At 42.9% G+C, this 25905-nt stretch overlaps 1 protein-coding gene across 1 annotated transcript in view; it reads right to left on the reverse strand.

The window, feature by feature from the left end:
* Window positions 1–25905, reverse strand: part of LOC149450248 (vitellogenin-1-like) — a 201681-nt gene that overhangs the window by 26293 nt on the left and 149483 nt on the right. Inside the window, exons 32-34 of the mRNA XM_089692207.1 lie at window positions 24277–24466; window positions 18821–18918; window positions 8511–8605 (exon numbers count right to left, since the gene is read on the reverse strand). Of these exons, the coding sequence (XP_089548333.1) occupies window positions 8511–8605; window positions 18821–18918; window positions 24277–24466 (383 nt within the window). The remainder of the gene's footprint in view (window positions 1–8510; window positions 8606–18820; window positions 18919–24276; window positions 24467–25905) is intronic.

Here is a 25905-nt window from a genome sequence, read left to right on the forward strand (position 1 = left end):
CATTCTCTAGAGCCTCAGCTAAATATATATATATATATATATATATATATATACATATATATATATATATATACACAGGTGTACCTCGGTTTACGAATTTAATGCGTTCTCCGGGATGTTTAGTATTGCAAAAAATTTGTAAACTGAAACACGGTTTCCCATAGGAATGCATTGAAAACCAATTAATCCATTCTGGAGGTCAAAAAAAAGTAAAATAAAGTCTCTGTCACTATAGGTGCCGGTTTTTAAATATAATTACCAGCTTTTTTTTTTTTCCTTCACTATAGCTCAGAGAATAAGCTGTCACTTTCCCCCCAGCTAAAAGAACGTTTCCTTTTAGTTTTTTTCCCCAAAGAAACAATGTTTCCTTTTAGTTTATTTCCTGAGATAAAAGAAACATAGAAGTATCCTTTAGCTCCGGGAAAGTGACAGCTAATTCTGTGAGCTATAGTGAAGAAAAAAAAGCTGGTAATTACATTTAAAAACCGGCACCTATAGTGACAGAGACTTTATTTTACTTTTTTCTGACCTCCGGAATGGATTAATTGGTTTTCAATGCATTCCTATGGGAAACCATGTTTCAGTTTACAAATTTTTCGCAATACGAAACATCCCAGAGAACGCATTAAATTTGTAAACCGAGGTACACCTGTGTGTGTATATATACAGTGGGGATCGAAAGTTTGGGCACCCCAGCTAAAAATTTGTATTAATGTGCATAAAGAAGCCAAGGAAAGATGGAAAAATCTCCAAAAGGCATCAAATTACAGATTAGACATTCTTATAATATGTCAACAAAAGTTAGATTTTATTTCCATCATTTACACTTTCAAAATAACAGAAAACAAAAAAATGGCGTCTGTAAAAGTTTGGGCCCCCTGCAGAGTTAATATCTTGTACTGCCCCCTTTGGCAAGTATCACAGCTTGTAAACGCTTTTTGTAGCCAGCCAAGAGTCTTTCAATTCTTGTTTGAGGTATCTTTGCCCATTCTTCCTTACAAAAGTCTTCCAGTTCTTTGAGATTTCTGGGCTGTCTGTCACGCACTGCTCTTTTAAGGTCTATCCATAGATTTTCAATTATGTTGAGGTCAGGAGATTGTGAAGGCCATGGCAAAACCTTCAGTTTACGCCTCTTGATGTAATCCCCGTGGATTTTGAGGTGTGTTTAGGATCATTATCCATTTGTAGAAGCCATCCTCTCTTTAACTTCAGTTTTTTCACAGATGGCATCAAGTTACCATCCAAAATTTGCTGAAATTTTATTGAATCCATTTTTCCTTCTACTCGTGAGATGTTCCCTGTGCCACTGGCTGCAACACAACCCCAAAGCATGATTGATCCAACCCCATGCTTAACAGTTGGACAGAGGTTCTTTTCATTAAATTCTGTGCCCCTTCTTCTCCAAACGTACCTTTGCTCATTCCGGCCAAAAAGTTCAATTTTAACCTCATCGGTCCACAGAACTTGTTTCCAAAATGCATCAGGCTTGTCTATATGTTCATTTGCAAAGTTCAAATGATGATTTTTGTGGTGAGGACGTAGAAGAGGTTTTCTTCTGATGACTCTTCCATGAAGACCATATTTGTACAAGTATCTCTTTATAGTGGAATAGTGTACCACAACTCCAGTGTCTGCCAGATCTTTCTGGAGGGATCGTGCAGTCAAACGTGGGTTTTGAATTGTTTTTCTCACAATCCTGCGAGCTGTTCTGTCTGATATTTTTCTTGGTCTTCCAGATCTTGCTTTAACTTCCACTGTTCCTGATGACTGCCATTTCTTAATTACATTCCGAACAGAGGATATTGACATCTGAAAACGCTTTGCTATCTTCTTATAGCCTTCTCCAGCTTTGTGAGCATCAACTATTTTCAGTTTCAGTTTTCTAGACAACTGCTTAGAAGAACCCATGGTGCTGATTGTTGGGGCAAGGTCAGATGAGTCTGGGCATTTAAAACCTTTGAGATTGACATCACCTGGTCTTCCCAGACGATGATTGAGAACAATCCATGACACTGGCAGGTCTCAGCTTGGCAAAGGGGGCAGTGCATGCTATAAATTCTGCAGGGTGCCCAAACTTTTGCAGACGCCATTTTTTTGTTTTCTGTTATTTTGAAAGTGTAAATGATGGAAATAAAATCTAACTTTTGTTGACATATTATAAGAATGTCTAATCTGTAATTTGATGCCTTTTGGAGATTTTTCCATCTTTCCTTGGCTTCTTTATGCACATTAATACAAATTTTTAGCTGGGGTGCCCAAACTTTCGATCCTCACTGTATATATTCCTATTTTCAGGATGGTCCAGTCACATGATCGGCTCCCATTGGCCGGCTTTAAGAGAGAGGAGGGACAGCTGACTACGGATGTCCTATAGTAGGTCTAAGGGTGAAGGCACTGCAGTCATTGTTGGAGATCTCTTCTCTTCACTGAAGCCGGCCGCTGGGGACATCACAGGACCGGACCAGAGCACCTTCGGAATAGCCAAGTTTAGACATCTTTTTTTTTTACAGGTTAGTTAGTATAGGGCTTAGAATGGGGGTGGGAACAGATTTAAGTTTAGATAACAAAAAAGGGAGAATGTACGAGCGCTGGATAAGAACCTGGGAGCAGCTAGCATGAAAGGTGAAACCTCAAAAACCTCCGTGATATGTATATAGATGAAAACATGCAGCGCTAATAAAAACTATTGGTACAAGAAATAAAAAACATACAATGCCAAACAACCAGCATGTGAAGATTAGGTCCCCTGCAGGAAGGGATAAACGGTAGTATGACAGTAAGATGGTGCTACCCAAAATCACGCTCAATAGTGAGGTATAGCTAGTCAGCACAAGCATCCAGACCAGGGGCGGACTGACAACTCATGGGGCCCCCGGGCAATAGGAGATCATGGGGCCCCTGTGTCCATGCCCAAACTCAAAAAAGCCTATGAAAAAGGTACCAGGGGCATCTCATGGGGCCCCCTACTGACCCCGGGCCTTCGGGCAGTGCCCGAGTTTCCAAATGGTCAGTCCGCCCCTGGTCCAGACTAAGGGTAATGAAGTGCACTATATTAATGATGATAATTCTCAAGGTGAAATGATGAATATATGGTGACTTCTGTAACTGTGTTCCTGATAACGTGATGAGTAAAGATTGCACTAACCCAGCGGTTCTCAACCTGGGGGTCGCGACCCCTTTGGGGGTCGAACGACGCTTCCACAGGGGTCGCCTAAGACCATCGGAAAACACATATTTCCGATGGTCTTAGGAACCGAGACACCGCTCCTCGCCGCCGCCGCCGCCACCGCCGTCTCCAGGTGTGGGCGGGATGACATGCCACCCCTGTCATCTGGACACACCTCGAGATCAATCCTCGCCTGTGATTGGCCGCCGGCACTGTAGCTCAGGAGAGGCACACAGGCGGCCAATCACCGGCAAAGAGGTGGAGCTTGGAGAGGAGGAGCCGAGCGGCACCGCGAAGATCGAGCGAGTGAAGAGGAGGAGAGCGGCCGGAGAAGGAAGACATCTGACAGGTAAGTGTTGGTACCATGGGAGAGGGAGGGAGCGAGCGAGCCCAGGCTGGAGCAGGGGTCTGCAAGGTAAGTATCATTGGTGTCAGTGGGAATAGTGCCCCATCATTGGTGTCACTAATACCAATGATGGGGGACTATTCCTCCCACTGACATCAACGATGGGACACTATTCCTCCCACTGACACCAACGATGGGGCACTATTCCTCCCACTGACACCAATGATGGGGGACTATTCCTCCCACTGACATCAACGATGGGGCACTATTCCTCCCACTGACACCAACGATGGGGCACTATTCCTCCCACTGACACCAACGATGGGACACTATTCCTCCCACTGACACCAACGATGGGGCACTATTCCTCCCACTGACACCAACGATGGGGCACTATTCCTCCCACTGACACCAACGATGGGACACTATTCCTCCCACTGACACCAATGATGGGGCACTATTCCTCCCACTGACACCAATGACGGGGCACCATTCCTCCCACTGACACCAATGACGGGGCACTATTCCTCCCACTGACACCAATGACGGGGCACTATTCCTCCCACTGACACCAATGACGGGGCACTATTCCTCCCACTGACACCAATGACGGGGCACTATTCCTCCCACTGACACCAATGACGGGGCACTATTCCTCCCACTGACACCAATGATGGGGCACTATTCCTCCCACTGACACCAATGATGGGGCACTATTCCTCCCACTGATACCAATGATGGGCACTATTCCTCCCACTGACACCAATGACGGGGCACTATTCCTCCCACTGACACCAATGACGGGGCACTATTCCTCCCACTGACACCAATGACGGGGCACTATTCCTCCCACTGACACCAATGATGGGGCACTATTCCTCCCACTGACACCAACGATGGGGTACTATTCCTCCCACTGACACCAACGATGGGGCCCTATTCCTCCCACTGACACCAACGATGGGGCACTATTCCTCCCACTGACACCAACGATGGGGCACTATTCCTCCCACTGACACCAATGATGGGACACTATTCCTCCCACTGACACCAACGATGGGGCACTATTCCTCCCACTGACACCAATGATGGGGCACTATTCCTCCCACTGACACCAACAATGGGACACTATTCCCCCCACTGACACCAACGATGGGGCACTATTCCTCCCCCCACTGACACCGATGGGGCACGATTCCTCCCCCCACTGACACCAACGATGGGGCACGATTCCTCCCCCCACTGACACCAACGATGGGGCACGATTCCTCCCCCCACTGACACCAATGATGGGGCACGATTCCTCCCCCCACTGACACCAACGATGGGGCACGATTCCTCCCCCCACTGACACCAATGATTGGGCACGATTCCTCCCCCCACTGACACCAACGATGGGGCACGATTCCTCCCCCCACTGACACCAACGATGGGGCACGATTCCTCCCCCCACTGACACCAACGATGGGGCACGATTCCTCCCCCCACTGACACCAACGATGGGGCACGATTCCTCCCCCCACTGACACCAACGATGGGGCACAATTCCTCCCCAAAATGACACCAACGATGGGGCACAATTCCTTCCCCCCACTGACACCAAGGATGGGGCACAATTCCTCCCCCCACTGACACCAAGGATGGGGCAGTATTCCTCCCCCCACTGACACCAAGGATGGGGCACTATTCCTCCCCCCACTGACACCAAGGATGGGGCACTATTCCTCCCCCCACTGACACCAAGGATGGGGCACTATTCCTCCCCCCACTGACACCAAGGATGGGGCACTATTCCTCCCCCCACTGACACCAAGGATGGGGCACTATTCCTCCCCCCACTGACACCAAGGATGGGGCACTATTCCTCCTCCCACTTATACCAATGATGGGGCACTATTCCTCCCACTGACACCAATGATGGGGCACTATTCCTCCCACTGATACCAATAATGGGGCACTATTCCTCCCACTGACACCAATGATGGGGCACTATTCCTCCCACTGATACCAATGATGGGGCACTATTCCTCCCACTGATACCAATGATGGGGCACTATTCCTCCCACTGACACCAATGATGGGGCACTATTCCTCCCACTGATACCAATGATGGGACACTATTCCCCCCCACTGATACCAATGATGGGGCACTATTCCTCCCACTGACACCAATGATGGGGCACTATTCCTCCCACTGATACCAATGATGGGACACTATTCCTCCCACTGACACCAATGATGGGACACTATTCCTCCCACTGACACCAATGACGGGGCACTATTCCTCCCACTGACACCAATGACGGGGCACTCTTCCTCCCACTGACACCAATGACGGGGCACTATTCCTCCCACTGACACCAATGACGGGGCACTATTCCTCCCACTGACACCAATGAAGGGGGCACTATTCCTCCCACTGACACCAATGACGGGGCACTATTCCTCCCACTGATACCAATGACGGGGCACTATTCCTCCCACTGACACCAATGACGTGGAACTATTCCTCCTACTGCAAAATTACAGTTATGAAGTAGCAACGAAAATAATTTTATGGTTGGGGGTCACCACAACATGAGGAACTGTATTAAGGGGTCGCGGCGTTAGAAAGGTTGAGAACCACTGCACTAACCGGAAAGCGCAATTTAAAGCGCATATGAATGGTCAATAGCCAAACTCCTGGTCATAAGCATCCGGGAACTGGATCACAATGGGGATCATCTGGCCAGCGCCATCACTTCACATTTTTCCAGGCTTGTTCAAGAGTAGGGTCCCATAACCGGGCGGTACCAAAGCTTTGGCCAGATGACCTCCATTGTGATCCAGTTCCCGGATGCGGATGACCAGGAGTTTGGCTATTGACCATCCATATGCACTTTAAATTGCGCTTTCCGGTTAGTGCAATCTTTACTCATCACGTTATCAGGAACACAGTTACAGAAGTCACCATATATTCATCATTTCACCTTGAGAATTATCATCATTAATATAGTGCACTTCATTACCCTTAGTCTGGACCAGGGGCGGACTGACCATTTGGAAACTCGGGCACTGCTCGAGGGCCCGGGGCCAGTAGGGGGCCCCATGAGATGCCCCTGGTACCTTTTTCATAGGCTTTTTTGAGTTTGGGCATGGACACAGGGGCCCCATGATCCCCTATTGCCCGGGGGCCCCATGAGTTGTCAGTCCGCCCCTGGTCTGGATGCTTGTGCTGACTAGCTATACCTCACTATTGAGCATGATTTTGGGTAGCACCATCTTACTGTCATACTACCGTTTATCCCTTCCTGCAGGGGACCTAACCTTCACATGCTTGTTGTTTGGCATTGTATGTTTTTTATTTCTTGTACCAATAGATTTAAGTTTAGATTTGACTGGACTTCCACTTTAAGTAAATGGTAATTTTTATTATTTTTTAATTGTGTGTCCTATTTCACCAATGCTGCATTGAGGGTGCTTTATCATACGGTGCATATACGTTTTTCTATGCATTTCCAGTGCTTGACTCCCAGCATGCACCTGTGAAACATTGACATGTGACTCAAAAAAAAGCAACAAAACTGCAGCCACAGTGCCTTTTTGATGCACCTTTGACATGTTTTCCATTCATTTCAATGGGGAGTTGCTTTTTGGTGTGTTTTTGAAGGGAGCATCATGCAGGGCTTTTCAAAACGCAGCACACCTGCAGCATCGTGGTGTGAAGAGTCCCAAAGGATTTAAAGGGAATTATTTTTATTGCTTTTTCTTGCATTTATAGCAAGGTAAAAACGCAGCAAAAAAGCAGTCTAATAGAATTAAATTGTATATGTAATCTGAGATCATTGCAAATGGAATAAAAATGAATATTGACAGGTGTTGAGCAGCAAACATAAATATGTATATAAGTATTTTCATTTTTTATTTCTACTAACTTTTTGTTTCTAATCTAATTTTTTTAACAAAAAAAACAAAACAAATCCAATCAATTCACTTTTGAGAGTGGATTATAAAAATGATATCAGAGAACTGGAGAAAGTGCAGAGAAGGGCAACCAAACTGATAAGAGGCATGGAGGAGATCAGCTATGAGGAAAGATTAGAGGAACTGAATTTATTCTCTCTTGAGAAGAGGAGATTAAGGCTCGATTCACCCCGGTGTGACTTGGGATCCAACTTGTGAGACCCAAAGTCGCATGACATGTGAAATCCCATGTTAGTCAATGAGAGCTGTCTTAATTAGCACTACTGAAGTTGCTCCGACTTTAGAAAAGGTTCCTGTACTACTTCAAGGCGACTTCTGTCCATGCCCATAGACTTCAATGGAAGTCGCCTCCAAGTCGGATCCTCATCTATATTGATATGATTTGGATCTGATATTACAGGAAGATTACCCAGGCAAAGTCACATGGCATGAAAGTCATGCATCAAGTCGCATCAAAGTCATACTCAAGTAGCATCAAGTCGCCAGAAAATCACCAGGAAGTTGCCTGACAAAGTCACTGTGAAGTATGGTCTATAGCGGTCTATATAGTGAATTCATGTTATTCACTTTCAGGTCATTACAGAGCACAAGAGGGAACTCTTTACATTTGGAGGAAATTAGATTTAACCTTCACATACAGAAGGGCTTCTTCACAGTAAGAGCTGTGAAAATGTGGAATGGACTCCCCTGAAGAACTAGTTCTGGCCATCTCAGTAGATTGTTTTAAAAAAAGTGTTGGATGCATTCCTAAATGCACCAAATAAACCAGGATATTAATATTTATAGGTAATAACCCCAGAGATTGTTGACCCAGGGAATACCCAATAACCTCTTGGGTAATCAAGAAGGATTCCCCCCCCCCCCCCGAGGACATTGGATCATGCTTCATTGTTTTTTTTGCCTTCCTCTGGATCAACTGTGGGTATAGATTTCTGTATATAGAGTTTTTCTAATTATTTAATGTTGCTATTGGTTGAACTAGATGGGCTTGTGTCTTTTTTCAACCTGACCAACTCTGTAACTAAATTGTCATACCTGGGCAGACTCCCCGTTGAAGGAGACTTGTTCCACGCCATACTTTGGTGCCTTCACAGTCACTGTTGTTGTATTTTTGTGGATTTGGATACAATCTATAAAAAAAAATGAATTCTACTTATTTTCCTGTATTAATCTGTTGCTTTCGTGTAAGCTTCTCCTAGATTGTAAGCTCGAAAGAGTAGGGCCCTCTAACCCCTTGTGTGCTGTTTGATGTTACTGTACTGTTTCATGTATTGTCCCCCCTCTATTGTACAGCGCTGAGCAAACCCTTTGGCGCTATATAAACTCGATAAATAAATAAATAAATAAATAAATAAATAAGCTAATATATGTAACACTTGGAGCATTGTGAATGAAGAGAGAAGAGGGCCTGTTACAGATAATATATAATGTGCCATCTGTGAAAATAATCCCATGTAATATAAATTTGAGGTAGAACTACAGGCTAGTGCAATGTTTCTCAACCAAGGTTCCATGGGACCTTAGGGTTCCTCCAGTAGTTAGGGGTTCCCTGAGCTACGCTAATGCATTACCCACCTTCACTTTAGTTTAATCATAGAGTAAACAAGAGCTCCAGTGATGAAGGGAAACACATCAGCATAGCTATTGCACCAAGTGGACTTTGCATGTCACGTCCTTAGTCTTCTAAATAAATGGGCTTTTATGGCATGCGGCTCTTTTTGGAGGATTTATATGAGGTTAAATTACAGGTTATTTTTGTGGTTAGCAGCCAAGAAACTATAAGATACCCCTCTCCTAAAACTCACGAATGATCTACTAACAATCTCAACCAATGGACACTATTCTATATTCTTACTTCTGGACCTGGCTGCCTTTGATATGGCTGACCACCCCCTCCTCAAAAAAAACTTTACTCCTTTGGTCTCCATGACTGTACTGTTTGATGGTTCTCATCCTACCTATGTCACTGCACCTTCAGTGTCACTTACAATTCCACTTCCTTCTTTCCCCTTCCTTTCTCCATCAGGGTCCCCCAAGGTTCTGTTCTCGGACCTCTCCAATTCTCATTCTACACTTCCTCCCTGGATCAGCTGATAGCCTCCCAAGGCTTTCAATATTATTTCTATGCTGATGACACCCAAATCTATCTCTCTACCCGTCAGCTCATAACATCAGTCTCTTCATGTATCACTAGCTTACTGACTGACATATCAGCCTGGATGTCACACCATTTCCTCAAACTCAATTTATGCAAAACTGAACTCATAATACTTCTTCCCTCATGCGCCCCTTCCCCTGATTTCTCCATCAAGATCAATGACACAACTATCACCCCATCCCCACATGCCAGAGTGCTAGGTGTAATGCTGGACTCTGAACTCTCCTTTAGGGCGCACATCCAATCACTGTCCAATGCTTGTTGCCTTAACCTCCACAACATCTTCAAAATACGCCCCTTCCTAATTAATGACACCACAAAGCTTCAAATTCACTCCCTGGTTATCTCTCGCCTTGACTCCTGCAACTCTCCCCTCATTGGAACACCTTTACATAAGCTATCCCCTCGTTCAGTAAATCATGAATGCTGCTGCAAGACTCATCCACCCTTCCAACTGTTCAGTGTCTGCTATCCCTCTCTGCCAATCCCTCCATTGGTTGCCACTCACCCAGCAAATTAAATTCAAAATACTAACAATAACTTACAAAGCCATCCACAACTCTGCCCCCAGCAACATCACTAATCTAGCCTCAAAATACCAACCAAATCATTTTCTTTGTTCCTGAGAAGACCTCCTGATTTCTAGCTCCCTTGTCACTTCCTCCTATGCTCACCTCCAGGACTTCTCCCAAGCCTCTACCATTCTATGGAACCCCCTACCCCAATTTGCCTGACTGTCTCCTACTCTGTCCAATTTTAGGTGATCCCTGATCAGAGAAGTCCATCCTACCTCCACTTAACAGCTGTATTTCAACTTTCTCCATCAGCTCCCCCCCCCCCACAGTTATTACCTTCTGTATCACTTGACCCTCCATTTTAGATTGTAAGCTTTCATGAGCAAGGCCCTCTGATTCTTCCTGTATTGAATTGTATTGTAACTGTACTGTCTACTCTCGTGTTGTAAAGCGCTGTGCAAACCTTTGGTGCGACATAAATCCTGTATATTAATAATAATAATAATAAAAAGTGTTCTGCAAGCAAAATCTTTGTTGTCCAGTGTAATTATACCAGAAAAAGCCACCTCTTCACCTCCGGTGCCTATAGATCCATGACTACTATGCCGAATTGTAAATCTGGCCCTGACAGCCACACTACGGCCATGCCTCCATGAAAACTGAAGTACTGCTCATCTAGGCTTCAGTACCTGCATCCCTCGCATACTTTTTTTTAAAAATCAGATCTTTGTTATTTGGTTTTAAACACAAAAAGTATGTTTTGTTACAACAGACATACAAACAAACGCACAACATGTGCGCAGCATACAATATTACATAAGCAATGGTCATACAGTGAAAAGTCCACACCATACGGACATATGACATACAACAAATAAACCAATAAATTAACACGAGGTGACCGAATACCACATTTCCTTCGCATTGTAACCAGCTGCACTCATTCCCTCCCCGAACAAATAAATTACAGCCAGTACATTTTACTAGTAGACAGTTATTAAGGGTCTCGCACAATCAAAGGGAAAACAATCGATTTGCAATCATATGGAGCTGAGCCAGCCCAGGTACAGCCAGCCATGGGCCCCATATAATTTCGAATTTTCTAATACAATTTCTATGTTGAAATATAAGTTTCTCCCTGGAAATAACATTATTAACCTGAGATTTCCACTCTAGCACAGAAGGGGGACTAGGCGATATCCATTTCTGTGCTATCAATTTGCGTGCTATATAGAGTAACCTAGTAACAGGAGGTATCAGCTCAGTAGGAGTACTAGATTCATCAAATATGTTAAGCAGGCATAGCTTGACTCTCATAGTTTAATACATGTACACTGCAGCTGATAAACTCACGTTTAGGAGCTTTTCTGCATTTTTTCCAGCAGCTCCCGAACTCTCCCTATTGTTTTCCTATGTGTCCATGTTCACATAGTCATTTACAGTCGTTTACAGGCAGTTGAGTTTACAGTCGTTTTTTTGAACGCACCAAACTTGCGTTCAGGAGTAGATTTTATCAGCGTTTCAAATGCCAAACGCTTGTAAACGTGTGTAAATGCGGCTAACCACGTTTATAAGCATTTGCGGTTTAAAGTTTTTTTTAACTCTTCCATTTCCAGATGCTGTCCAGAGCCTTTTTTCAACATGAAAAATGCATGCAAAGCGTTTTTCTCGGTACTCAAATGGACCTGGTACACCATACTTTGAGGTTTCGCATGAAAGAAAATATGTTAGACACTGCTACAATCATTTCTGCACAGAAATGAGCTGGAACATATCCAAACACCACAAAAAAGAAATAAAAAAAAAAGACAACTAATCTCAACAAATACTGCTCTCTCTGCTTCTGCTCTCTCTATTTCTCTAAATATGTCTGAAATATTTATTTTTTTACTGTTTTTCAGTGCATTCTGGGCATTTTGGAAGGTCTCCTGAAGTTATCTTTAAATAAATGCATAAACGCAAACGCTAATTGTAGCAATTGTGCATACAGAGATGGACGCGGTTATCCATCTTGCTAAGGATCCTCCATCTTGTATCATTACTACTCCCAAATCAGCTTCCCTCCAATTCCCCCCCTCCCTCAGGAATGTGATCTGTATGATGCCAGAGATCACAAGTATCAGGCACAGTGGGAGGGCTTCATGGCTATAAACCCCAATTAGCCTGGCCCCCGTATATCTGCAAGACTCTTGCTTGGAAAAGGATCGTAAAACCATAAACCAGTCCTTCACGGAGCTTCAAAGACATTCCAGCTAGCTGTAAAACAGACTCACATTTAAAAATCCCATTTTCCATATAATTTTATATCTGGAGATATGGGAGACTTACAAGGAAACCAGGCATATATTCAGATCGGTCACTTTAATACAAGTCATCTGATACCTTACCCCCCCCCTAGCTGAAATCTACAGGAGAGCAGAAAATTATAGCTCCTTAACCGTCCCAAGCAGGTATGTCATATTTAATATCTATACGTTCAGCAGATGCTTCTGCATATTAATCCACTAGTGGCAAGGCTGCTATATGCACCGAGGGTAAGTTATGGATCATGATAAAAACTGCGATGGATTTTGGTTCTAGCTTGCGTCTCCGCCTGCAACACCCTCCCCAAATGAGGTGATTGGTTCTCTGCTTCAAGGAGACACCCTGTGGAGTTCCTAGAAAAGGCTGGTATGCTTGGAGCAGAGAGTTAAGTTACGTTGAGTAGGTTGTGTTGTAGTTGAAGAATCTTCCCTTTTAACATCGGAACCAACTTTGGGAGATAAGGCACCCTTTTGGCTCAGTAAACCTGATCTGCTTAACCCAGGACTTTTGCCAAGTACTCTATCTCTCTAAACTTCTTTCTGATATCTCTTTGCTGTGTTATTGCTCTCTGTATATATATATATATATATATATATAAATTGGCTGCATCTTTTTCTGTAAATATTTTTATAGCACACTTTTGACCTTTTAGTAATAAATCTTACTTTCTGAAAGTGTTGAACTGTTTCTAAAGCTCTTTAATGCAAACTAAGAATCCCTGTCTCTGAGGAGCGCTACTGTGTGTTTTAAACATAACAAATGGATAAGCAAGCGCAACCCAATAAAATTGAAATAGAATGATGGGGAGCTGCTAGCATATAAAGGCAATCCTCAGCACCTCAGTAGCAAATAGTAAAAATGAATATGCAGCACTAGATATTTAATACAATGTAAGTACATGAATAATGACTGATATAAATGCCAAGATGACGTGATAGTGTCCACGATGAGATAAGAACTGCTGGTATCCTTGTTATTCCAAAACTGACAATGTTAAGACAGTCAAAGGGCCAAGTGGAACAGAATGGCGCTTGATGTTCCATGATAAAAACTTGCTGGCGTGAAGTTGTAGTACAATAATGCACTTACCAGAAGTACATACAATCTAAGCAGTGTATGTGTATTAAATCCGTAGCAGCATCAAGGTCTGGTCAGCGGTTATGGCGACATCCGGTGTTGTGGTAGACTCTCAGGAATGATGTGATTCACGCTTGGGGGTCACCGCAGGCTCAACGGCAGGTCCAGCGCCTTCCAGACTCCTAATGGTACTCTTCAAAGGGCTCCACCTTGTAAGGGTCGCAAAAAAACGAGCCAGGGGGCAAAATAGTAATAGTGTAGTACTGCTTTATTAGAAGAAAAGGATCCAAAATAAACTGTAGTAAACTCACATGAATATAAAGCATATGGCCGCCAGGGGATTCCCCTTCAATTTGACGCCCTAGAACCATTTATGAGCCTGTGAGGAAGGCCTGGCGGCCATATGCTTTATGTTCATGTGAGTTTACTACGGTTTATTTTGGGTCCTTTTCTTCTAATAAAGCAATACTACACTATTAGTACTATTTTGCCCCCTGGCTCATTTTTTTGCGAGCCTTACAAGGTGGAGCCCTTTGAAGAGTACCATTAGGAGTCTGGACGGCGCTGGACCTGCCAGTGAGCCTGAGGTGACCCCCAAGCGTGAATCACATCATTCCTGAGAGTCTACCACAACACCGGATGTCACCATAACTGCTGACCAGACCTTGATGCTGCTACAGATTTAATACACATACAATGCTCAGATTGTATGTACTTCTGGTAAGTGCATTATTGTACTACAACTTCACGCCAGCAAGTTTTTATCACGGAACATCAAGCGCCATTCTGTCCCACTTGGCCCTTTGACTGTCTTAACATTGTCAGTTTTGGAATAACAAGGATACCAACAGTTCTTATCTCATCGTGGACACTATCACGCCATCTTGGCATTTATATCAGTCATTATTCATGTACTTACATTGTATCAATATCTAGCGCTGCATATTCCTTTTTACTACTGTGTGTTTTAAACGTCTGCATACATCTGTCTGCGGTGACATTGTGTATACAAACGATTATTCAAACATCATAGTGTTATTGCTGATATTGCCGAGTTTCTCTGTACAAAAAGAAGGTGGTGGCAGTGTGAAGGGTTAATTGCGTAATTAACCTGACCCAGTAACAATCGCTCCCAGGCTGCAGGTACACAGATTGTGGTCCATTAGCTGAAAAATCTTTGTGCAGGGTGCAGTTGGGCGTGGCATTGTTCCGCATGTGACCGCACAGTTTTAGATTGGCTAGTCCTTCGGTCACGAGTTTGGTGAGAAGGGCTGGGGTCTGACGCAGTGATCGTCACACTAATAAATATGCATAAAAGTGATATGCAAACGCGGCTAAACAGACGGTTTTTAACCTATGTTTTACAGCAGTCAGTTTCCATTGTTCAGAAGTGTCCCGTGTACATGGAGCCTTATTCCCCATTTTGACTACAGAGTAGCTTTAAGGAATACACATCCTACAGGAAGGGCGTATTCACTACATATTAAATGATAGAACAATGTATTCTTAGGCCCCATGTACACGGGACACTTCTGAATGATGGAAACCGACTGCTGGAAAATGTAGGTTAAAAAATGTCTGTTAACCGTGTTTGCATACCACGTTTATGAGCGTTTGCGTTTAGAAGCATTTTTTAAAGATAACCTCAGGAGACCTTCCAAAATGCCCAGTATGCACTGAAAAACAGTAAAAAAAATAACTATTTCAGACATACTTAGAGAAATAGAGAGAGCAGAAGCAGAGAGAGCAGTATTTGTTGAGATTAGCTGTCTTTTTTTTGATTTCTTTTTTGTGGTGTTTGGATGTGTTCCAGCTCATTTCTTTGCAGAAATGATTGCAGCAGTATCTAACATATTTTCTTTCATGCGAAACCTCAAAGTATGGTGTACCAGGTCCATTTGAGTACCGGGAAAACACTTTGCATGCATTTTTCATGTTGAAAAAAGGCTCTGGACAGCATTTGGAAATGGAAGAGTTAAAAAAAACTTTCAAACGCAAATGCTCTTAAACGCGGTTAGCCGCGTTTAGCTGCATTTACACACGTTTACAAGCGTTTGGCATTTGAAACGCTGATAAAATCTACTCCTGAACGCAAGTTTGGTGCGTTCAAAAAAAACTACTGTAAACTCAACTGCCTGTAAACGACTGTAAATGACTATGTGTACATGGACACATAGGAAAACAATAGGGCAGCTGCTGGAAAAAATGCAGAAAAGCTCCTAAACGTGAGTTTATCAGCTGCAGTGTTCATGTATTAAACTATGAGAGTCAAACTATGCCTGCTTAACATATTTGATGAATCTAGTATTCCTACTGAGCTGATACCTCCTGTTACTAGGTTACTCTATATAGCACGAAAATTGATAGCACAAAAATGGATATCGCCTAGTCCCCCTTCTGTTTTGAGAGATAACTATAAAAATAACTATTTCAGACATTTTGAGAGAAATAGAGAGAGCAGAAGCAGAGAGAGCAGTATTTGTTGAGATTAGCTGTCTTTTTTGTTTTTTTTTTGTGGTGCTTGAATGTGTTCCAGCTCATTTCTGTGCAGAAATTATTGCAGCAGTGTCTAACATATTTTCTTTCATGCAAAACCTCAAAGTATGGTGTACCGGGTCCATTTGAGTACTGGGAAAATGCTTTGCATGCATTTTTCATGATGAAAAAAGGCTCTGGACAGCATCTGGAAATGGAAGAGTTAAAAAAAAATTTCAAACACAAATGCGTATAAACCAGGTTAGCCACGTTTAGCCGCATTTACACACATTTACAAGTGTTTGGCGTTTGAAACGCTGATAAAATCTACTCCTGAATGCAGGTTTTCTGCGTTCAAAAAAACGACTGTAAACTCAAATGCCTGTAAACGACTGTAAACGAAGATGTGTACATGGACACATAGGAAAACATTAGGGAGAGTTCAGGGGATGCTGAAAAAAACACTGAACAGCTCCTAAATGTGAGTTTATCAGCTGCAGTGTACATGAGCCCTTAGTAGGGACCAGGGGCGGACTGACCATTTGGGAACTCGGGCACTGCCCAAGGGCCCAGGGTCAATAGGGGGCTCCATGAGATGCCCCTAGTACCTTTCATAGGCTTTTTTGAGTGTGATTTGAGTGTGGGTGAGGACATAGGGGCCCCATGATCCCCTATTGCCCAGGGGCCCCGTGACTTGTCAGTCCACCCCAGGTAGGGACTCAGTAGATAGGACGAGTCTCTGTAACGCATTAAATGAACTGCAAGAGGCTAAAGTAGTGCGGACACCCTGCCTCACAAACGGTTACCGATCTTTCAACAGTTGTTTGCAAACTTTTACTCAATGCATACGTATAGCTTTGGACCAGATATATCTAACAAAAGATGGAAACGCCCTTTATATTCTGACATCCATTGATCTTTTATAGAGGTACAGTTGTGTCCAAAATTATTCAACCCCCACTGAAATTGAGTGTTTTGGCCAGTTTGACATTGCTTTTGATCATTCAGTCATCTTGCTTACATTTACATTAAAGAGGCACTTGTAGGTCAGACAAATATAACATAACAGTTATAATGAAATAACCACAAATGTCTTTTCTGTGCTCACAGCATTATCAGTTTTATTCAACCCCCAAGTGACATTCAATCTTAGTACTTAGTACAGCATCCTTTTACAGTTATAACAGCTTTTAAACGTGAAGCATAGCTTGACACAAGTGTCTTGCAGCGATCTACGGGTATCTTCGCCCATTCTTCATGGGCAAAGGCCTCCAGTTCAGTCACATTCTTAGGCTTGCGCACTGCAACTGCTTTCTTTAAGTCCCACCAGAGGTTCTCAATCGGATTTAAGTCTGGTGACTGCGATGGCCACTCCAAAATGTTCCAGCCTTTCCTCTGCAACCATGCTCTAGTGGACTTGGAGGTATGCTTGGGATCATTGTCCTGTTGAAAGGTCCAACGTCTCCCAAGCCTCAGGTGTGTGACGGACTGCATCACGTTTCCATCCAATATCTCCTGGTACTGAAGAGAATTCATGGTACCTTGCACACGCTGAAGCTTCCCTGTACCTGCAGAAGCAAAACAGCCCCAAAGCATGATTGACCCTCCACCATGCTTCACAGTAGGCAAGGTGTTCTTTTCATCATAGGCCTTGTTCTTCCTCCTCCAAACATAGCGTTGATCCATGGGCCCAAACAGTTCTAATTTTGTTTCATCAGTCCACAGAACACTATCCCACAACTTTTGTGGTTTGTCCACATGGCTTTTGGCATACTGCAGTCGACTCTTCTTATTCTTTGGAGACAGCAAGGGGGTACGCCTGGGAGTTCTGGCACGGAGGCCTTCATTACGCAGTGTGCGTCTTATTGTCTGGGCTGAAACTTCTGTACCCACATCTGACAAATCTTTTCTCAGTTCCTCAGCAGTCACACGGGGACTTCTCTCCACTCTACGCTTCAGGTAGCGCACAGCAGTCGAAGTCAGCATCTTCTTTCTGCCACGACCAGGTAGCGTTTCAACAGTGCCCTTTGCCTTGAATTTGCGAATGATGCTTCCTAAGGTGTCTCTTGGTATGTTTAACATCTTTGCAATCTTCTTATAGCCATTGCCCTTCCTGTGAAGAGAAATCACCTCTTCTCTTGTCTTCCTGGACCATTCTCTTGCCTTCACCATGTTTGTAACCACACCAGTAAATGTCTAGAAGGAGCTGAGTATCACAGTCATTTTAAAGCTGCCTAATTGGTGCTTATTATGCTTGATTGCTGCTCGGTGACATCCACAGGTGTTTTCAATACCTGATGGAAAGCACCTGTATGAACCTCTGTTCTTCAGAGTGGTAGTCTTTAAGGGGTTGAATAATTGTGGCAATGAAGAAACCACATAAGAACCATTTACTACTGTATTACATAAACAATTGATGTCATTTTAGTTGCATTTGGGTAGTTACAACGTCCTTGTAGGATTTGATTCTGAATACAATTCCAAATGTACACTATAGTCCCTAAACCCCTTTACAGCATTGGGGGTTGAATAATTTTGGACACAACTGTATATAGAATTTCAGAACTTGTATAACCCGAAAAAAAAAAACTAAAGCAAAAGCGGGAGCAGAACCTTATGTCATGTGGAATGTCTGGAACCTCAACAGGGAAAATACAATAAATCAGTCATGCTAAAAATAGCTCTAACAATTTGATTTTTTTTTTAACACATTTCATCCAGATATTTTTTCAGCGATCACTTCTTTTATCCAGAGACAGCGGCTCTCCCTGCACTCAGCTGTGTTCTTCGTTATTATGACCTTACTGCTATTGTACCTCTTTCATTGATGTAGGTGTCATTCGTTAACAGCAGCCACATTCCATTCAGCTGAACATGGAACTCCTCCGAAGTGTCACAATGGATTTTAATGTCTCTGAGAAATAAGACCGGAATCTGAACGTTAGTTAGAGGATATGACTGTTTATCGACATAAAATAATAAAAATATGATATATTATAGAAGTGAGGGTCACGGTGGCAACAAAAGGCTTTTCAGTGTTCTTGTCACCAACATTAAAAATTGCTTTTGTAAATTGCTTCCTTGTCATAAACTGTCATACATCATGAATTTTCAAAAAGAATATTATGATCATTAGAGTTATACATTGGCAAGTACAGTCATCGAGAAGTCAGCACTTGTTATGCTACTTGGAGTTCACATGTCCATTGAAAAATATACAGTATATTGCCTGGATCTGAGTGAAACCAAGAGGAGGGCCAGCATAACTGGGGCATACAGAAGAGGCGGGGGGTTCCCACATTTGAAATATATTTAAAAAATATTTTTTTAAATATATTTTCCAGATTTTTCTCTTTTAGCTGATTGGTCTCTACAGTATGTAGTGTTGTCCCTTAGCTCTACACATAATCACAGCCAGTGAGCCAATGAGAAGCCGAGCCGCGGCACCGTGTGTAAATGGACACACGAAGCAACGGGTGCCCACCATAGCAATCCGCTTGCTGTGGGGGCACCCGACAGGAGGAAGGGGCCAGGAGTGTTGGCAGGGGACCTGAGAAGAGGAGGATCCGGGCTGCTCTGTGCAAAACCACTGCATACAGCAGGTAAGTATAGACAGGTTTGTTATTTAAAAAAATGTGTAAGCCTTTAGAATCATTTTGAAAATAAATAAATAAATACATAATGCAGGTCTACCCATATGAAAGAAAAATATATTTGAAATATATTTTAAAAATATTCTTCCCAAATATATTGACATATATTTGAAATACTACAATTTTGGCCATATTCAATATACCGTATTTTTCGCCATATAAGACGCTCCGGCATATAAGACGCACCCAATTTTAAAGGAGGAAAATCTAGAAAAAAAAGGTTCTGAACCCAATACTGTAATATTGCCCCCACTCATCACTGTAAAGTCCACCATTGCCCCCCACTCGTCATCACCATCACTGTTCCAGTGCAACATTGCCCCCACATTAGTAATAATAGCCAGTAACATTGCCCCCACATTAGTAATAATAGCCAGTAACATTGCCCCCACATTAGTAATAATAGCCAGTAACATTGCCCCCAACATAGTAATAATAGCCAGTAACATTGCATTGCCCCACTCCTCACCTGTTGTTGTAGATCCGTGCTATGGTAGGATCCACGAGCAGAGGGGGTGATGACGTCAGCGTGCACCGCCGGGTGTACTAAGATGGCCGACCGCTCCAGAGATAGGCCAAAGCCGCGGCCTTTCCTACGGCCGTGGCCGCGCCTCACGGATTCTCTCTCTATTCGTCGTATAAGACGCACCAACTTTTCCTCCCCAGTTTTGGGGAAGAAAAAGTGCGGTTATACGGCGAAAAATACGGTATTTCAAAATATATTTTATTTATTTCAGGTACTTATATAGCGCTGTCAATTTACACAGCGCTTTACACATATATATTCAACATTCACATCAGTCCCTAACCCTCAAGGGGCGTACAATCTAAGGTCCCTAACTCACATTCATACATACACATATTACGGCCAATTTAGACAGGATCCAATTAACATACCAGCATCTCTTTGGAGTGTGGGAGGAAACCGGAGTATCTGGAGGAAACCCACGCAAGCAGAGGGAGAACATGCAAACTCCATGCAGGAGGTGCCATGGTTGGGAATCGAACCCATGACCCATTTACTGCAAGGCAGACGTGTTAACCACTAAGCCACTGTGCCGCTCAGTGTATATATACACTGCATGTTGAAATGCGTTTTTCTTACAAAATATATGAAAAATATTTTTAAAAATACATTTCAAACATACTGTACGTCTTTAAAAATACAAATCTACATTTTTGGAATGCATTTACAAATATATGTAAAAATATATGTTAAAATTACTTTATATGTTAAAAAAAACTCTGAAGAATATATTTAAAAAAATAGTATTTCAGATATATGTCAATATATTTGGGGGGAATATTTTCAAATATATTTTTCTTCCATGTGGGTATTTGCTACATTTTTGCAAAAGGTGGAATATGCCTTTAAAGGTAAGATATCTGGTGGGGGTGTTTCTAATTACATGTGAGGGTATTGAATTCACTGGTAAGTGGCCACACATATAGACTGGAATTGGATAAAGATTGATGTTCTTTCTGAAGATTTTTTTTCTACAATAAGAAAAAACACACTTGGATTTATTATTTTCATTCGGAAATCATCCAGATACACATTGGGATTTATTTGTTTTTTTCATATTTGTAACTTATGTGTTTTCACTGCAGGTGGTGGTTTTATTTGTAGAAGCATTATGCTGTTTTATTTCATTGTATCAAGAGGGCTTGAAACTAGTGTAGCAGCTAAGTAGAGGGTTTTTCTCTTCTTTTGTTGCATGAAGAGCATGGAATATATAAGATTATTTCTTAAATAATCCAGTCCCTGATTTACAATTAGTCTTTTTTTTTGCTGGATCCTATTGGTGGCATTTTCCTTAAATGCCTATATTAAAAATAGGAAATTGATAAGATCATTGTTTTTCCTGGAACAGGAAATAAAAGGAAATACCCTTTTAACTGGTGTTGTCCCTATGGGAATCATGAAATGTGTAGATGCTGGATTGAACTCATCAATGGATTCTGTTTAAAGTGGATTAGAATCAAATGGAGCCTAGTGGATTCAATAAAATCCCCCTTAACTAGGAGATCCAACGTTTGGAGTCCACAAAAGTCCAGTGAACTGTGAATCCAAAATCTTTTATTATTGGTGTTTGTTCGTAACAAGAAAATATCAGTCAATGTGTTTTGGGAGTACAAAGTTCTCCCCCTTCTTCATGGCTACAAAAAAATATGATCTTTAAACCCAAAAATGTATTGTTTTGTATTATTATTAATGAACACCGATATTCAGATTTTCGACTCCCAATTCTTTGGTCTTGTATTCTCCTTGGACTTTGTATCCACTGGAATTTTATCAAGTTGCAGTGACAATTGCAACACAGGGTTTCTCAACCAGGGTGCTGTCTGGATTCTCCCAAGGTGCACAAGACCAGTTTGCCCTGGATTAGCGTCATAGGTTTCCATGGGGCAGGCCGGCCAGCTGGTAGCACCATACCAACCAATGACGCTTTAGGGACAGGATGTACGTTGTCATTCATTACAGTGGTGATGGTGGCCAGCTCACCTGCACCATGGCAATGCATGACTCTGATGTGACGGGGCCTTCTGATGTAAAAAGGAGGGGGAACTCTGATGTGATGAGAGACTCTGATATGATGGGGGGGCATTCGATGTGAAGGAAGGCTTCTGATATGATAGTGGGGGATTTAGACATGAAGGGGGAGCTCTGATATGATGGGGGGCCTCCAACATGAAGAGGGGCTTCTGATGTGATGAGGGAACCTCTGACATGAAAAGAAGCTTCTGATGTGATGAGGGTATCTCTGACATGAAAGGGAACCTCTGATATGATGGGGATCTAACATGAAGGGGGTCATCTGATGTAATGAGGGGACCTCTGACACGAAGGGGGAACTCTGATGTCATGTGGTCCTATAATATGAAGAGGGGCTTCTGATGCGATGAGGTAACCTGTTAAATGAAGGGGGACCTCTAAAATGAAGAAGGGTTTCTGATGTGATAGGGGGACCTCTGACATGAAGGCAGACCTCTGATGTGATGGGGGGCCTCTAACATGAAGAGGGGCTTCTGATGCGATGAGGGGAACCTCTGATGTCTGATGTGATGGGGACCTCTAACATGAAGAGCAGCCTCTGATGTGATGAGGGGAACCTCTGATGTCGGATGTGATGGGGGGCCTCTAACATGAAGAGCAGCCTTTGATGTGATGAGGGGAACCTCTGATGTCTGAAGTGATGGGTAGCCTCTAACATGAAGAGCAGCTTCTGATGTGATGAAGGGAACCTCTGTTATGATGGAGAACCTCTAAATTGGAGAGGGGCTTCTGATGTGATGAGAGGACCTCTAACATGAAGGGGGAACCCTAAAGTTGGGCTTATGATATGAAATTAATGTAATTAAAGCAGTTGTGTACACCATCCCAGGCTCAGATTTCCCATTGATAAGTAACATTTCTGAATTTTACATTGTAGTCTAGGGTGTCTCGAGATTTTGTATACTTTTAAAGGGTGCTGTAACTGAAAGAAAAGTAGAGGCATGCTGCTGAAACACACCAATTTTGTTTAGAAGGGTCACCAGAAGAAATAGTGAGGATTTCCCCCATAGACACAGAGAGCAATAAAAACCTGATGTGGCATTAACCCTTCTACACACCATACATTTTGGCTATAGATGCACTTCTTTATAGGTTATAGCAGGGGCGGACTGACCATTTGGGTACTTGGGCACTGCCCGAGGGCCCAGAGTCAGTAAGGGGCCCCATGAGATGCCTCTGGTACCTTTCATAGGCTTTTTTGGGTGTGGTTTGAGTGTGGGCGAGGACACAGAGGCCCTATGATCCCCTATTGCCCGGGGGCCCCATGAGTTGTCAGTCCGCCCCTGGGCTATAGATTTATTTATTTATTTCAGGTACTTATATAGCACCGTCAATTTACGCAGTGCATTACATATATATATTTTACATTCACATCAGTCCCTAACCCTCAAGGGGTGTACAATCTAAGGTCCCTAACTTACAGTACATTCATACACATATTAGGGCCAATTTAGACAGGATCCAATTCACCTACCAGAATATCTTGGGAGTGTGGGAGGAAACCGGAGTACCCGGAGGAAACCCACGCAGGCACAGGGAGAACATGCAAACTCCAAGCAGGTGGTGCCCCGGCTGGGATTTGAACCAGCAACCCTAGTACTGCCAGGCGGAAGTGCTATACACTTTCTTGTGTGTACTGATAAATGAAAATTGGGAAATATTTAGGAGTGGAGGGAACATTAAAATACAATTAGGTGATTAAAAAGACACAAGGTATACAGGAGTGTATGTACACTAGGGGTGTCTCTACCACCATAATACATTTTATCAGTCTTTTAACTGCAGTCCTATTTAAAGTGCATATAGTCCCATTAAACCTTTATCTAGCTGGCATGTTTTATTGAAGCCTTTAAATTCTTCATCACTTAGTGCTTTACAGCAAAGAAAAAAAAATGGTCCTCGGCACAGACTTTGTCTGTTGATGTCGGCACAGTATCTCTATTACAATGACAGAGCTGGTAATAATGAAGGGGGCAGTGAGTATTACAAAGCTCATTTCTGCTGAATGGATTGTCAGAATAACCTTTTCAAACGCTTCTAGCTCATTAGTAGGTGTACTTACGAAGATCCCAGCTTGACATTTATTTCAAAGGTTGAAAATCCTTGACCGATTTTTTTCATGGCCACCAAGAACCTTAATTGATTGGAGCAGTCTTGAGCTATCACCGTATAGCAGGGCGAAGGGGAAAGTGAGCACCCCAGGCTCACCCCATCGAATGTCAGAATCTTTTCAGCATCCACTTCGCACGCGACTGTAACACATGTGAATTAAAGTGATTAGTACAATCTACATGATGTGGGTTTTATAGAGCAGCCTGTGTCAGTTTTAACTGATATGCCACCACCTGTGTCAGTTTTTACCTCTGTATTAACCTTCACATTTACATTTAGACTCCCTGCACAAGTACAATGACTCCATTTGATATATATTATATACTGATTTCTCTGGCTTCAATTTGGTTTTAATTAGACATGTGCATTTCGTTTTGTAACAAATCGATTTTTTTCAACTTCAGATGTTTAGGAATCTCCGAATGGACATAGTACCGAATGCTAACAAATAAAAAAAAACATATCAAAATTAACAAATGCACTTGTTTCATTTGGATGATGTCACATGATGTGATAGTAGTTCGGATCCATGGGTAAATGAATTCAGTTTTCAAATTTGTTCAATAATTTAGATAAGTTTGTGCATGAAATTCGGTTGATATTTGTCACAGTCAGCCAGTTCAGTACCGCAGTCTAATGCAATTCTTAGGATTGAAAAATTCAGGCGTGCCAAATTTTGCATTATATTTATTCCATTGTATTTGAAAATATTGAATAGATTCAATCTGAATCCACTTGAAGTATTCAAACCGAAAACTAATATATAGCAACCTTCCGGAAAAAACTTCAAATGTTTAGAATCCGCCCAGACTGACGAATATACAAAATGGATGCCAAAGATTCTAATCGAATCCTAAAAATGAATTAGTTCACTGTTACAAATGAGACAAAAACAAAATTCTTCAATCCATCCGAAACGAAATGAAACAAACTTTCTGGCATGCACATGTCTAGTTTTAATATGCAGTTCATTTTCAATTGGAACTAAAGTCTAATGTTGAAATACAGCAGGCAAGCTATTTACTGCAAATGAGACATGAAATGCCTTTGCTGCAAATAAAATAAACTTACCTGCCTGCTCACAGTCTTCTGTACACTGAGCTGCGGATATACAGGTTAGTTTACATTCCCCCACAGGTCTAGAGGAAGGCCTGGAGCTGGAGGCAAAGCTTAAAGCGGAGCTCCACCCAAAAGGGGAAGTTCTGCTTTAAAGATTGGTCCCCCGCTCCCCATTAAGGATTGGTACCTTTGGGGAGTGGGGAGGAGCGGATACCCAGAATTGAAAGGTACCCACTTCCTCTAGGCAATCGGAGGCGGAAGTTGTCCTCCTACCCTCCCTTCCCGTAGTCTTCTGGGACACGTGACAGGTCCCAGAAGACGATGGTGCCATTCAGGAAGCGCAGCACTACTCGTGCATGCGCAGTGGGTACCCGGCTGAGAAGCTGCAAGCTGTCACAGCCGGGTGCCCACACTGAAGATGCCGGCACCTGGAACACCAGACGACTGGTGAAACAGGCTGCAGGGAGGACACCACAGGACAGGGGCAGGTAAGTGGCTGTTTTTTAAAAGTCAGCAGCTA

This window comes from Staurois parvus, unplaced genomic scaffold (assembly GCF_062004578.1).
Source record: "Staurois parvus isolate SC_StPar_1 unplaced genomic scaffold, SC_StPar_1.0 ptg000578l, whole genome shotgun sequence".
NCBI lineage: Eukaryota > Metazoa > Chordata > Amphibia > Anura > Ranidae > Staurois > Staurois parvus.